We start from the raw sequence: 15,586 nt of genomic DNA, 5'->3' as shown, positions 1-15,586 counted from the left end.
CACTGCCTCCATTCTTCTCTAATCGCTGACGTTTCTCGCCGATCTGCTCTGCCGTTTGGTTCTCCTTTCTGCATTTTTCCTGGCAGCAGGAAGTTTATTTTGAGGAGGGAAAATGTTTGCTGCGTTTTCATTTAGCTTCTCAAAGAGAGCGTGTGTTTTACTTAATTTTTTGTGTTGCAGTGAGCAGCTATTTTTATTATTAGGATAGGGCTTGTTTTCATAAATGAAGAAAACTGATTTAATCTCAAGTACGCTTTTATTGGCCTACTCAGCCTGAACACAGAGGAACAAATCACTGCTGAAAGAAGGTTTTTGAAAGGGAAGAGAAATTAAAAGATACAAAGCATTCCCAGAATAATAAACAAAGTGTTGCACTAAGAGTTATAATGTATAAAAGTAATATGAAAGGAAACATCTGTGGATGTTGGACATCTGTGTCAACCCTAACCCTAATCAAAGTAATCATCTGGTGGCCAATAAGATATGGGAACAAGAGACTTTCTAGTTCTACTGATGCTGACAAATGAGTAACTTTTAACAAACTACTTACTCAAACTTTCAACTGCTTTCTTTTTTTTTTTTTAAATCGCATCAAATGTTCATAACTGATATTTGTTTTTACTCTGTGTAATTCAACTGCATAACTTTGAGGAGAATGAGTTTATAACTAGTTAAACCACATGAGACTCATTTAACATGAGCTAATTTCATTAGTTTGGACCATTTATTGATTTATTTCAACTATTGTTTTTTTTCTGGGTGGAACAATGATGCAGCATATTGGGACAGAGTTATATTTATACTTTAGCTCAAATTAGTACACAAATCTCCACTAATATACAGTAAATAGCAGATTGGACTCGGACTACATGTTTTGTAAAATGATGAACAAGCTCAGTTGGACAACCAGTTATGTCCAAGTTTCATTCTAGTCTCTGAGTTGTGGTGAAGCTCTAAAATTTGGAGTCAGTTCTCCTTCATTATTCTGTCCAACTCATGCTTGGCGCTACAGTCACCTTGCTTGACAGTTGATGAATGTTTTTGGATTTAATAGCCTCACTTAATCATCCAATCACCCTTCTTGCTTTTGGCCAAACAACTTAATTTAGTCTTGTCTATGAATAAAACCTTTCTCCAGAGATTTGGCTTGTGTCTGTGTGCAAGTCTCAGTCATAGTTGAACATGATGAATATGGAAGAAAAGAAACTGGCCTCACTGTTAACAGAGGATATCAGTGTTCCAGCAGCTTCACCTTCTTACTTTCTTTTATCTGAAGGAGATTGTTTGGGTTTTTTTATGTTTGCAAAGCAGTTAAACAACTGAAAACTTGCAGTTAACATAAAATTGTTTGGTGTGACCATTTTTTTAATATGCAGTAATTGGAATAAACTTCCATCAGTAGTCAATCATGATCCCTTAGTACATGTTGATAGACCTTAGCCTTGTCAAGTTAACACATTGTAGAGCCCCCAGTTGTTGGAGGATTGTTTCTTTGCCAGTGTGTGAATGTATGTTTACATTTGAGCCTTCGTGGGATTCTAACTATATGTGAAGAAAATGTACAACAAATTCAAAGTTTTGCATCCTGTTGTTGTTTTTGAAAATCATTGCAGTTTTATGTTGTTGAGTCATTATAATAAGTCATTAGAATCCACACATTTAAATGATCAGATTTTCTTTTTGTGCCACATTTACACATGATTATTTCTGTCTGTTTCATGTTTTTCTGTGCTCCCTCTGTAGGTATGACCGGGAAGGTCATGCAGTTGACAGCCAGTCGCTAACAGAAACCGTGTCAGTCGCTGTTGGATCGAAGATGAACTGGAAAACGCTGAGCGATGTTAAGAATGAAAACATGGGACACAGAGAAAAGGTACAGTTTACACAGGCGAACATGGCAGCTTCTTATTTACTAAAGGGTCATTTATGTTGAGGTTCCCTACACCAGTCTGCTTGTTGCTTTCATATGCTTTTATTTCTTATGAAAGCAGAATCTAGAGAGATGCCTTCAAACCCAACTGATCCAAACTCACCAGCTCCACTGAAGTGCATCAAAACTATCAGTGGGTTTTGTTTGTCTTGGAATCGTGGAGCAAAGTTGTAATTCACAAAATGTTTACATATTGAAGCTACATTTTCTTACATGCCTGTCAAAATCTTTCTAAGTTTCAGAATTGGAAACACAAAACAATTTTAAAACCTTTACATTTAAAAACTTTGTTTACACTCCTGTTTGTCTTCCAATCTTTGCAGCTGCAATTTGTTTATCAATTTGTTTTAACTGAATAAGGATTAACACATCACAAATAGCTATACTGTGGAAGAACGTACTGTTGGAATTGTGTGCAGTGGATCTTAAAGTTGAACCATCTGCCGTTTTAGGAAATGAAACGGAGCAGAATTATCTTGGTTTCAACCAGAATTGGAGTCCATCGCTAAACTTCCCATCTAATTAATTCAGTTTATCTCAGATTAGTTTTCCTCTTTCCTTGCATTTAATTGGAAGCTGCTTATGGATAGCTTGAAGATCAATGTCATTTCTAATGAACATTTCTAATTATGTGCTAGAGAAAGCCTAAGGAGCGTAGTATTACCAGAAAGGAAAGAGGCACAGAATAAAAATGTGGACTAGCGACTCCATTGCAAAAAAAGAAAAAACTTAAGCACTGCCACTTTAACTTCACAACACACAGGAATCTGTTTTGAAGAATATAAGAGATCAAGATGGTAGAGATGACTAGTCTGGGAAAAATAAGGGTGGCTTAAAAAGTGAAGCCTGAGAATTTGATGCCGACTGGAAAGGTTGAGGACGGTGAGTTTAAAAGTGAGAAATTCTCATTTTTACCTCTTTTGTCTTGGCCTCTTTTCTCTTGTGCTCTCACTCAGCTCTGTGCACCCCCAGCTGTTTCTGTAATTGAACTGAAAAGCGAGGACAAGGCTTCCCATCACACACTCTGAGGCTACAGCTTTGGTTAAAGCTATGGAATCTTTCTAATTTACAGCAATCCAAATTAGCATACTACCTGTTTCCTCCATCTTTGGGGGTGGATAATTTGGCTAGTGTGTTAGAATCTATCTGTGTGTGTGTGTGTGTGTGTGTGTGTGTGTGTGTGTGTGTGTGTGTGTGTGTGTGTGTGTGTGTGTGTGTGTGTGTGTGTGTGTGTGTGTGTGTGTGTGTGTGTGTGTGTGTGTGTGTGTGTGTGTGTGTGTGTGTGTGGATAGGAGCATGTTGGAGAAGGACGGTTGTGTGGGATATAAGTGTTCAATCCATTTCTAATTAATGTAGATATGCGTGTGTGTTTGGGATTTTGGGACGAGCATTAAATTCGTCATGTGCAACCACATCAATTATGTGAAGTGGATTTTCACTTGGTTGCCCTTCCACGTGTAAATTTTAATTACATTTAGGTGCCAGAAGGTGACACTGGGATTTGGTGTGATAAGAATGAAAACTACTTTCACATTGCAGAATGTGTGTCAGTCGCGTACATCCAGTTTGTGTTTGTGTATCTCTGAGTGGTTTTGTCTACACCCTACTAGTGGTGCTATTAAAAGAGTTTGCCCCAAAGTTTTTCTCTCCATACGGAGCATTGCAAGACTATTACTCCTTTTCACTTTTACATATTTAGTAGTCGGAGAATGATGCATCGTTATTTTTATATTTTTACAAATAAAATCAAAAACATGTAACATGCCTGTGTGTCTTGTCCAATCATTTGAACTCAGACATCGGCTAAATAAGGAGTTGGGTCAGCTTGTGTGTTTGTTGGGGTCTCTATACAGATTGGAAAGTTATAGGATTTGATTTCATTATTCCTCTTTTCTGGGTAAATATGAAAAGATAAAATACGCATATACAGATTTGTTATTGTTATTTTTTCCCATGTATTCTCGATCCTTTTCTGGAATCCTTCCTTCTTATCCTTTTTGAAAATTTTAAATCCTGTCATTTTTTTCTTCCCACTTCAGTTATGCTTTACTTAAGTTGGTCTTTGACATAAAATCACAATTAAATAAATTAAGGGGGCAGTTTTATGTATTTTCCTCACACATACTGGCATTTTATTGCACAATCAGGTACTTTTGTTACCTCCAGTTATAAAGATGTTTTTCAGAGCGCAGTAGCTCCTATGATGAGCTCAGTAGGTGCACAGTTTGACCAGGTCTTTACTAACTGCTGCTGCCGATAGTCTGCAGGAGCTGTGCAGGGGAGGCTGGAGGAGAGATGCTTTGTGGAGCAAGCATTTAGGCATCCCTGAGTGGTTGCCACGGGAGATTAACATAACATGATGTCAAGCTCAAAAAAGTCGATTTTACATAATATTTAAAGTTTGTAATTGTAATGCAACATTCAAAATGTGCCAGGGGTATAAATGTTGTTATAAGGCTTTGTAGATGAATACAGCAGGAAAAGAAAGGACCTCAGCAGAGAGTCTTTAATTATGAAATATTGTGGGATTCATTTGTCATGTTTTGCTATTGATGAAATAACCCCTGGTCAAGGTCCTGCTGTCCTTTATGTCCACATTAACTCTGCCATCATAAGGAAGACTCGGCAAGCCCTCATTTCTGCCTCATCCACCCACCTACTGCCTTCCACATCGCCTCCCCACTTCTTTATCCTTCCAGTTTGCTTTTAAAATGTGACGAGGCAGCCATGCTTATGGGAGCGTAGGAGTGTGGTGTTGATGAGGAGTGGGGATGTTGCTAAAGGGGGAAATTCTGCTAATTAATGAAAAAAAAAAGCCTCTTACTAAGTGTTTCTGAAGGGTTCTTGCTTGGTGGCATGGACGCTGAGTCGATGGATGGGTGGACAGATTATGAAACTGTGAGTCAGTATTGGCCAGAGGGGGAAAAGTGTCAGAGGGCTCAAAGTCTGAGTGACAGTAAGTGTAGAGGTCGAGGGGACGCAGCACAGCATTAGCCCCCTCATGAGGGATGCAGGAAACACAATGGCCTTTTCACATCCGATGCTTTTACAAAACACTTTGCAGGAATTATGCTTTGCAGAGCAGAGGAAAAGCGTTCCTCAGTATGTGTGTGATTTTGGCCCACATCCTAGAAAGAGTCTTTGATAGACTCATTTAGGCCAACATTAGTAATGAGTCTGGCCCAGCTCTAGCTGCTGCTTGTTGTTTAGTGTGCGTTTTATATTCTAGCTGTAATTCCTGGATCTTGTTTAAAGTCTGATCTAGAGAAGAAATGCCCTCTGGTGTATTGTTGGAAAAAATCAATTCTTTCTGGTTTCCTATACGTGCATGTGGATCACATTTTCCATGAGTATTTTAAATTCCTGTATGCTTGCATGTAGGTGCATTCGAGGGCTGCCTCTTGCAGTGAGACATTGTTCATCTGCTGTGTGTGGGTTTTTTTTGTATTTATATTTATGGAAATGCAATGGCATGCTTCTCTACAGGATGAGCGCAATAGCCTTTTCCCCTCAGAATTAACATTTCTTTCCTTTTTAGCTGTTGATTTTAGCAGTGTGAGTTCTGCCGCTTAAGGTGCTAATATCTGTTTAAATTACAGCCGCATCGTTGCATTTTAATTTGATTTTGTTTGACTGTGCACACTTTAATTTGATTTTGTAACAGAAGGAAGTTTAGCGTCACTATATCTGCATTGCACATGTAAATATTTGGTTGTTTGCATATAACCTTGCATTATAGTCATGTATACTTGTCAGTTTGCTTGTGTGTCTGTATGTATTAGCACAGCTTTCGCATTAGAGAGGGAGAAATTCATCTGGTCTTGCATCGATTATGCAAAGATTTCTCAAACTCCTCCTGCTCTTTGTGAGCTGTTCCAAGATTTTCTGGAAGTCAAATAGAGATGTGTAAACGACATGCATGCACCAGTTGGGCTGAATTGTTGGCACCAATTAGATATCCAGTGCCAAGTCGGATGTAATTTCATTTTGGATTTTCTTAATTATGCCCTTTTGCACCCTTTGTGATTTGCTCTGTCGCTGTTTGAACTTAAGGAGCCCTTTGGCTTTTTGGCTTTATTTCAAGGTTTTTACTCTCTTAAAATGTATGGAATTAGGTTTTTCCATTTTTCAAGTCTGGATGAGAAGGGTTTTTGAACACCGGAAAATATATATATTTTTATTTCAGAGTGTTAACTTTTCCATAATATAAATCAGAAAAAAATAATTCAACCATTGTCTTTTCACGCTTTTTCTTTGCCAGGTCGCAGGGTTGCTGGTGCCGTCTCCAGGGGTCATTGGGCAAGAAGCTGGGTGCCCCCTGGACCGGTCACCAGAACATTTGATCAAATATTTGCTCACCAATCAAAGCTGTGTAAAATCCAGCACCTTTAAATGCTGCTTCTAAAAACACATTTACTATGAAATAGTCACACACATTGTGTAAAATTTGTAATGTAGTATCTTCATTCAATATTGATTCATACATTTGCAATTATAACACTTTATACCATAAAGTAATTACAGAGGGCTCTTTTAAACGCTCTAGAGTTTGTTACATTTAAAAAAAATGTCCACAGTTCATAGTCAAGTCTTATTGCTTTTATTTCAACATTGAAGAGGTTGACGCAACGCATAACTTCAGACAAGATTTTTTCACAGTTTAAGCCCTTAACAACATTTAGCTGTTTGATCTACTCGTAAAAAATCTGACAATATATATACACAAATAATATTCACCAGATTTCAAAGATAGAATAAATTTTCACTTTGTTATTTGATATGTTGTTTTTAAGTCTAATTGGTGAGAAATTGTTCTATTATCATTATTTTGTTAGGAATTATGGTTGATTATATTATGTTTATTCATTTGAATTCATTTTCTTTTAATCTTTCTGGATTTAACTAGTTGTTGGAGTTGATTTGACACGTCAATCCTGGCCTTTCTGATGCTATTTTGATCAAATGTAGTTCCTGACGTCCAGTCGTGTCAAATGGATTGAAGGTCATGACTATTTCTGATCACAAACTGGATAAGATAGTTACTTTTGCACTCATCTTTTTGCGCGTTATGACTGCAAAGAAGTCCAAACCTCCGAAGCTGACGTCATACCCCACTACTGTTCTGTGATTTTTGACTGCTGTGGACTAGTGATTACTCACTGTGTTCTTGAGGCCTTCGCCACCTGGCATCCCTTTCATCTCACAAGATGTTGCCTCCTACATAACAAACACTTTGATGAGATATCTTCTTCCGCTCCATTCATTGAACACCTTTCACTTTGAAAAGTTTGATTTCGTCTTGGCAAATGCACTTTCTCTTCTAGCACACGTAAACATGTGCTTTTAAGTTTGAAAAATCCATACGGCATGACCTAGGAGCAGGTTAAACAGAAGGATTTCATTTATTTCCACTCATCGCAGTCTTGAAATATTTTTGATATTTAAATGTGGTTTAAATGTGTTGGGTTGTTAATGTCAGTGGTTCATGTGAGTTGCTGTGTAGATGTAAAAAAAGCTGTTTTTATAAATGTACTAATAACACATTTTTAAGACATGGGTCATACATTTTTGCTTCCCTTTTTGCAATCACGTAAACTTGGCCTTTCTTGGGATCAAATGAACAGCAGCAAAAGAGGAGCATTATGCTAATAAACTAAGGAAAATGTAACTAAAGAGTAGCATTTATGTAAATGGGTCTGTCATTTTTCAAAATGTCAAACCTCTAGTTGTGATGTTAAAAACCATCAGACCTACAGGGATTCTTTTCTGTTACAACAATCAATATGCATTCAATTAAACTTAAAACAAGTCAATACATATATGTGATTGTGTACAGCATATTAAGATTATTAGTTCTCCACATTTTGAGTGTTTACTGTGTTTTTCTTTGAAGTAAGCGCCATGTAATTATGTGCTTCTTATAGACTTCACTGATGCAGTCGGTGACAGGAAGCTTCCCCATGTCTTAAATATGGTGTGTGATTTAATTTATGCAGCTTATATTTCCCCCCTCACTGAAGCTGCAACCAAAAACATACAAACTTAATATCAAAGTTTTCTTGAAGTCTAAGCCTCTTAAGTAGAAATCAGATGGGTATGCTCTGAAATTTTAATGAAACAACTTAATTATAAGCCAGTCACATGGACTACTACAGATAGTTCCATGTTTTAACATCTGCCAGCACTGTCAGCATCCAGCAAGACATAAATGGGGAAAATAAATGCTCCAACACTCTTTCTTACTAATTACCAGGGTTTCTTTTCTCTAGTCTTGCGTTTTGTGATTTAAGCACTTTTTTGGTACCTAACAATTATTTTAAAAGATAGCATTTATTCTCTGGTAAGTTAAATTGTAGATGTAATTCCTGCTGTTCAGGGTCTTTTTTTTTCTTCTTTAATTTATAAATTTGGCATTTAAATTTCTTACAATGTGTCCAGGCTATATTTGACTGATGATAAACAATCATTCTTTTTATGGTATTTGGGTAAAACCTTTAAAGTATAATCAAATATGCTTGTGGTGTTACAGTAAATAGACATTTGCCAAGTTTTCTGGAGGAAAACCGAATGCTGCTTCTGTATGTTGGGTTGTTATTGATGCAGAGTAACTTAAACCCAAAGACCTGTTTGGTCTGGAAAATTATTCTATACATCTGCAACCAAACTACTGTCTGTTTCACTGCTCAGACTCTCTTCAGTATTTATATTTAGCCTCTTTTTCTGTCGTTTTTGTCTTTCAGGCAGACTATTTTAGCTGCGTGGCAACTATAGTTTACATGCGTAAAGAAAATTGTTTGTATCAAGCCTGTCCGTCTTCAGACTGCAACAAGAAGGTCATAGACCAACAGAATGGTTTTTACCGCTGCGAGAAGTGTAACAGAGAGTTCCCCAACTTCAAATATAGACTCCTACTTTCAGTGAGTATGATGCACATATGGGACAAACAACATTAATGCTTGTCAAACATGCAGTGATTATTCTCAGTGATGACACAAATACACAGTCAGACAAACAGAAGTAATGTTTTGCCCGACCCATCATCTCTCGCTGTCTTGACTCTCAGGCTAACTTGGCAGACTTCGGGGATAACCAGTGGGTGACATGCTTCCAGGAGACAGCTGAGGTCCTGCTGGGTCGCAAGGCAGAAGAGCTGGGACAGCTCAGAGAAACAGTGAGACTCTGACACACACATGCACACAAACACACAAAAGGAGAAACTGCCACATACAGTTCTTCTTAACAATTTCGCCCAGGAGATCTAACTATAATGGACTGCTTCCTTTTAGAGTTTCCACCAAACTTTTTGTTTACCCCTGAATATTTGTCTGTTTGCGTGTGTGTCTGTGTGTGTGTATATTCCCAAGGACGAGGCAGAGTTTGATGAAGTCTTCCAGAAAGCCAACTTCTCTACCCACATCTTTAAGAACCGAGTCAAGCTGGAGACATATAATGTAAGTAACAATAAACAGAAACAGTATATAAGTATATGGTGCAAAGGAATTCACTTGTTTCCAAGACATAAGACTACAAAATGCTGCATTGTATGATTAGCAGTTCATGTCTCATTCATCATAATTTTGAGAAATTAAAAATTGTTGAAAAGTACATTTGTTTCAGTCATTCAATTCAGAAGTTGGAATTCGTAGCTTTATTGGATAAAGATTGATGTATTGGGCTTGATAAAACACTAACGGCAACAGATAGGAACGATTATTGATTGTACAAACCTAAAGTTGGACCTAAAGAACCCTGTAATTCAATTTTGATTAAAATTTCCTTACAAATTTTAATTAACTGCAAATTTTACAACGAACTAGTTGTTTTTCCATAACAAATTTCCTTCCATGTAAGCTGCTTGTATATAAACTCAATGAACAAAGAGCTTCTTCTCCCTCCTGTCCTTGTGGGAGGCTGTCCGTGACTGTTGTCTGGTCAGCTGTCGACTCAGCACTCCTCGCTGTGATTGTGTAGCTATATGACATTCTGTATTGTCACTATCACACTCCTGCATTGATTATCCCTTTTTTTAGACTTTTATAACTTTAAAATTTTCAGTAAAACACAATTTAAGGCTATTATCATTGACATTATTAGAAGTAAAGTATTGAAACATGTGGATTGAACTAATAAGCAAACTTTTCATTGGGATTCTATTGTGCTATGCTGAGTAAGCTGTTGTTTTTAAATAATCAAAATGCTGTTGAGATTAAAATAATTAAAACAACACATACAATACAGATCTAGAAATGTTTCCAAGCTGCTCCGTTCGCCTGACTCCATCACTTTTTTGTTATTTCTTTCAAGTAAAGTTTTTATTTTTTGTGGATTAGTTGGTTGGCTTGCGAAAATTGACCTAGTGTCGATACCGTAGCAATCCCAAATGAGGCTGTTTTATAAAACAAAGTCAAACATATAATCTTTATCATATTGTGTTAAGTTTTCCCCAGGACTAATGGATAGACTAGCTGTTTCACAGGTGAACAGAATTGGCCAATTTTCTGCTTGACTGCTTTAACCATGAATGGCTGACATTGATTTTTTTCTGTAAATGTAGCAGCTACTTAACTTTAACAATAACAGCTCTTCGGTGCGGAAGTTTTTAGTTGGATTTCTTGTGGCCAATAAAGAAAACTGTGTAACTCGTTGTGTTGAGCGAAAAAATAAGAAATTACAGAATTAAATATATCTCTTAATGATAGTAAAACTGTAATGGCCTAATTTTTAAGTAGCCTAAAAACTGCAACTGTTGCATCTGTGGTGTTATTGTTTGCCATAAAACTACAAAAGGAGTTGCATGTCTACTACGCATTTGTAAAACAGAAGTCATTATCTTTAGTTTTTTACTGAACTGCAGTTTTAAGCTTGTGAAACCACCAAACAAGATGCACAAACACGATGTAATCACAAAGCACTGTCAGTCACACAGCATAAACTCCGAATCATTTCAATTAGTTACAGAACGACAGGGGGGTTGTTTTGTAGCCAGTGCACTTTGGATTGCAGAAAACAAATACAGCTGTGGATTCATTTCTCTTAATTAGGCACAAATTAGCATTTAGCTATTGTCTGTCTAAGGCTAATTAGCCTAATTATTCAAAGGCCAAATTGCCACTAAGGGAGGAGCAGTTGAGATTCAGATTTATCTCTGAAGGATCTTTGTCTTGACCTTATGAAACCCTTCAAGCAATCCTGTGCAGTTTAATGCAATCCTTTAGTTCATAAAATAAGAAGGAATGCCTGCAAGTGACTGAAAGATTCCCAGTGAAGCCTCTAAAGACCAAAGTGCTACAAAAATAAAATATTCTCAGTGGGAGAGATTTGTGTCTAAAGCACCAACCTCCCACGCCCAAGACAAAGAGAAAAAAACAATACGCCTTCAGATTATTAGTTTAATTTTAAACCTTTCTCTAATTGTCTGAAGTTAAATGAAGACGTATAAAATTGTTGCACAAAGTGGATATAAGTGTTCAGAACAGATGCATAAATACTAATAAAACAGCATTTTAGCTGGCAGATTTTATCCATGACTACAAAAAACAATTCAAAGTGTGAACATTTTCTGTCATAAAGTATTTAGTAGAGCCAGTAGCTGTGTGTTGCCACTGTTCATTGTGTCAGTGGTCAGTCAGCCACCTTCCTCAGATCTCCTCAGGTGAACAGTGTGCATATCGGAGTGAGTCAGCATTAACCTTTTTCTTTTTTGCAAAGGTCTTTTTCATCACAAAAACTTTTAATGCACAACGTAGGCTGGGTTAAAATTGTTACTTTGAGGGTTTTGCTGGACTGTTATTTACAGTGTGTTGCAACACACTGTGCATGTAATGAAAAGTGTTTTTTTTTCCGTTTGTTCATGCAGAAGCAGAAATGTTTCAGGTGTTTTTTGCTGTAGGAGTCAGGGTAATTTTCTAGGGTATTTTCTCTTCCACTGAAGGAACCAAACAAAACAAAGTGGATAGAAATGTAACTCAGAAAGAGACCATTAGTCAACTCCCAGTTTAGGATCTTCTACAGGTCGTATTATCTGTTGACTTTAAATATTGACATGAGGATTTTATCTCACACAGCCTGTAAACCCAGTCATGTTATTATATCAGTGTTTTCACAGGGTTACTTTTTAAATCTGTTCATAAAACAGGCGAACCTTAGTGAAAATGTTAATTGAATGATTTAATTGAAGCACAGACCTAAGCTGGAGGCTAAGGGAGTAATACTGTAATAGTTTTTTAATGATTTAATATGGTGAGGTTAAAATATTTATAGCATTTATGTTCTGAGATACCAATTAAAGCGATCACAGCCCCCCTCGGGAATGTCCATCAATAAGTAATTTTGAAGTTTCAAACTAGCAAACATGATAAAGCAGCTGGTGCTGGGTGTCTGCTCCAAAGATAAGTAAAACCTGTGTTGATGAAATACATTGGAGGTGTTAAAGTAACGCCTACCTTTATTTGGGATGTCTATAAATGAGTTTTTGTGAATTTGATGCTACAGAATCATCGTCAATGTTTTTATTGCTGGAAATTATACGTTTTATTATCCCCAACAGACTTGTTTCTCCTCTCCCTGTGAGTGCGCGTTATAGGGATATTCAGTCTTTTTGTCTCATAAGTTTGTTACACATGAATTCAGTGCAATACCACTACTTTTCTCATTTGTCTCTTTTTATAAGAACAGCTAGTAAAAGCTTCACTTCAGTTGTTGGCTGTAATGTTTAGCTCATTAGTTCATGCAGGAATAGACTATCCATCTAAATAATTATGGAGTGTGTGGAAGAGGTTTAGTATCCAAGAATGTTTAATCAGTAAAATGTTTAGATTTAATTCAATTCAGAAAACTTTATGTATCCCCAGGGGCCAATTAAACGAGGCACAGAGAGAAAACATAATAAAAAGACACAAAAAATATAGAAATAGAAAGAAGGTGTGAATGGACCTTGAGGTATATACATTATATAGATGTTATATTTGTATTAATAAAGGAGGAGTTCAATCTGGTGTCTGTTATTTTCTCCTTCATATGACTGACTTGTTTCTAAATATAGCACACTTGATTTTCCCAGATTAGGCCACTCAAAAAACATTTACACCGCTGGTAAAGATGTGTAAAAAGCCTCAAATGAATTTCTTATTCCTTCGGAGCAGTTGCATAATCTTACACTGAAAGATTTGCTGCTGTAGCTGTTTGCCTTCCTCTTCACTGTGTGACGCTAAGATAAGCTCAGCTCCTCCTCCAGTCTTAACCGTCACCTTATCGATGTTTAAACACATGACTAAATGCAGTTATGATTGAGTTTTTGAGTAGCTGTTTTCTTGTAGCAGATATCAGACTTGTGAAAACCTCATTTGAATTTGGTGTTTTCCTGTCTGACTTTCTAAAGAGAGGCTAAGATTGATGGGCCTCTATGCGTAGTTATATAATGAGAGGTCTTTGACTACAAATTACAGTAACTAATTTCCTAATTTTACTCAGAGCTTTTCTAGTTTTGAATATCATGTTTTCCTGTTTGACACAATGCATTGCTGAGACAAGTTAGTGTGTTATTTCATATTTATAATACAGAGAAAATGTCCTGAGCTTTAAATGTTCTGTCTGATAATCGTCACAAGAGAAATGTCATGACTTTCACACATTGATTTTATTTTTTTCAATTGTATAGACTTTTATGTGTTAAAAATGTAAATGCAGTCAATTACAGTGCTTACTGTGTCATGCAAAAGTCCTGAGAAGAAAAGTTTGTATTCACGTGTTTCTGGTTTGAGCCTAAATCTGACGCACAAACAGCATCCACAAACACTCCAATAAAGGACAAAGCAGCTTATCTTAGGCCCCCTGGGGGTTAATTTTGGCTTTAAAAAACATTTCTGTTGTTTCATCACTACTACCTGATATGCAATGTGGTCTCAGATCTGTCGGGACAGCTTAATACAAATTCAATGCAAGACATGTAGCAATCACAGATGTCCAAACGCTAATGTCAGTGTTAACAATCTTTCATAAAGATAATTTTTTCAAAGGAGTTTTTGAAACGCTTGAAATTCGAATAGGTAACATCATTTTACAGCAATCTGATGATTGAATAACCTAAATAACAGATTAAAAACAATTTACTTTTTGTTGAGCAACAAAAGTGGTTTTTGAATTAATTTTTTTTTGTTGGTATATATATGGTTTTCAATTAATTGCAGACTCTGCAATTAACTCGATTAAAATTTTAATCAAGTCCCTCCACTAATTTGAAAATATGTCAGGTCTGTTTACTCCATTTGACTTGTTTGGTGTGCCTCTAATTGGGATACCAGTGATAATGTAGAAAGGAATTTCCTCCCTTTGGTATTTTTTTCACACTTAACTAAACTAAAAGCTTAATTTCTCTTAACTTTTTAATGTGAAAAGTATGTTGGTATAATTAAAGGTTGTTTTAAGACTTTATAAATGTGTCTACCAGGGTTGTCAATACATATGGCAACATAATGATGCCTGTATTTGGTCTTGAATCCATGTGTCTTTCATTATGAAGACATTTAAGAAGATGTAGATGTAGACTCTTATCATTTGCTGCAAGGTTTCAAACATGTGAGCTGTATATCTGTTTGTATATTGTGTATAACAAACAGACCATTGAGACCTAATATTGTCGCCTTACATCATCTGCAAAACCAGACTCTTAGTCGAGCTTGTCAACAACAAATTAAATTCTTATTGCTGTTTCACAGTACGATAAAAATGGTTAGTGAAATCGAAGGTATTTTACATAATCAATGCGATTCCAAAAAAATATTTCTAAGTGTTTCATTCTTTACCATGTAGCTGACTGTGAGCACTTGTGACACACTGGACAAACAAATCAACAAAGACACAGCAGGCTGTCCGTAGTTGACATGTTTCTTAATTTGGATAGACGCAAAGGTTTTGATGTTTTCAAAAGAGGAATAAGAGTCGTGTCGCACAGACCCACAAACGTAAGCCCTGTGGGGTCATTTGAGGACAACTCAGAGCTCCAGTAATGTTCCGGATGAGACCAGTGTTTCTAAATACCGAGGCTGCAAATTACTGATGCTGCTAATAAAACTTAAGATTCAGTGAGGTCAGTGGGAGCCATTATTTTGCTCAGAACATACTGAGACAAAGTATTATCTGCAGGGAGTATTAACTGCTTGGTTGTGGCAGTTTTTCTGCAGGAACCTTCTGCTGTGTAATTACATTGTTTAACACAGTACTGAAACTTATTAATTCTCCATGAGGTTGTAGCATATGTCTGAATAAATTGGTTAGTGGTGTGTTGCCTTTGTGTGAGGCACAGTGTGTGTTTTCTTTCGCATTATATCCGTGTGCCAGACAGCGTCCAGACCTTATTTCTTCAGGGAGAATGCCGGCTTCACACCAACCTGTGAAATACAGTTGGAAAAAACGTTCAGCTGCCTCAATATTTTATGTTTTTCTACACGTGAGTGGAATATTAATTACAGCTTATTGTGTTGATCACATCAATTTAGCTAGATTCCCCCTTTTTGCCAAGTAAAAATTACCCATTTTTAATTTTACTTTTGTTTCTTTACATGGACACAGTTGAAAATAATGACAGGAGTGTGAAATCACAGATATTAAACAGCTTTAATACCCAATTTGGTTGCTGAACTGCTGATGGAATATTTTTAA

The 15,586-nt window shown here is 36.6% G+C and overlaps 1 protein-coding gene across 1 annotated transcript in view; it reads left to right on the top strand.

Moving 5' to 3' along the window:
- Positions 1 to 15,586, top strand: part of LOC103475593 (replication protein A 70 kDa DNA-binding subunit-like) — a 37,093-nt gene that overhangs the window by 18,361 nt on the left and 3,146 nt on the right. The window contains exons 13-16 of the mRNA XM_008427369.3: positions 1,744 to 1,873; positions 8,671 to 8,847; positions 8,994 to 9,101; positions 9,295 to 9,381. Coding sequence (XP_008425591.1) covers positions 1,744 to 1,873; positions 8,671 to 8,847; positions 8,994 to 9,101; positions 9,295 to 9,381 — 502 coding nt within the window. The remainder of the gene's footprint in view (positions 1 to 1,743; positions 1,874 to 8,670; positions 8,848 to 8,993; positions 9,102 to 9,294; positions 9,382 to 15,586) is intronic.

Source organism: Poecilia reticulata, chromosome 14 (genome assembly GCF_904066995.2).
Source record: "Poecilia reticulata chromosome 14, P_reticulata-male-v2, whole genome shotgun sequence".
NCBI classification, from domain to species: domain Eukaryota; kingdom Metazoa; phylum Chordata; class Actinopteri; order Cyprinodontiformes; family Poeciliidae; genus Poecilia; species Poecilia reticulata.
This window is presented reverse-complemented; position numbering and strand designations above follow the sequence as displayed.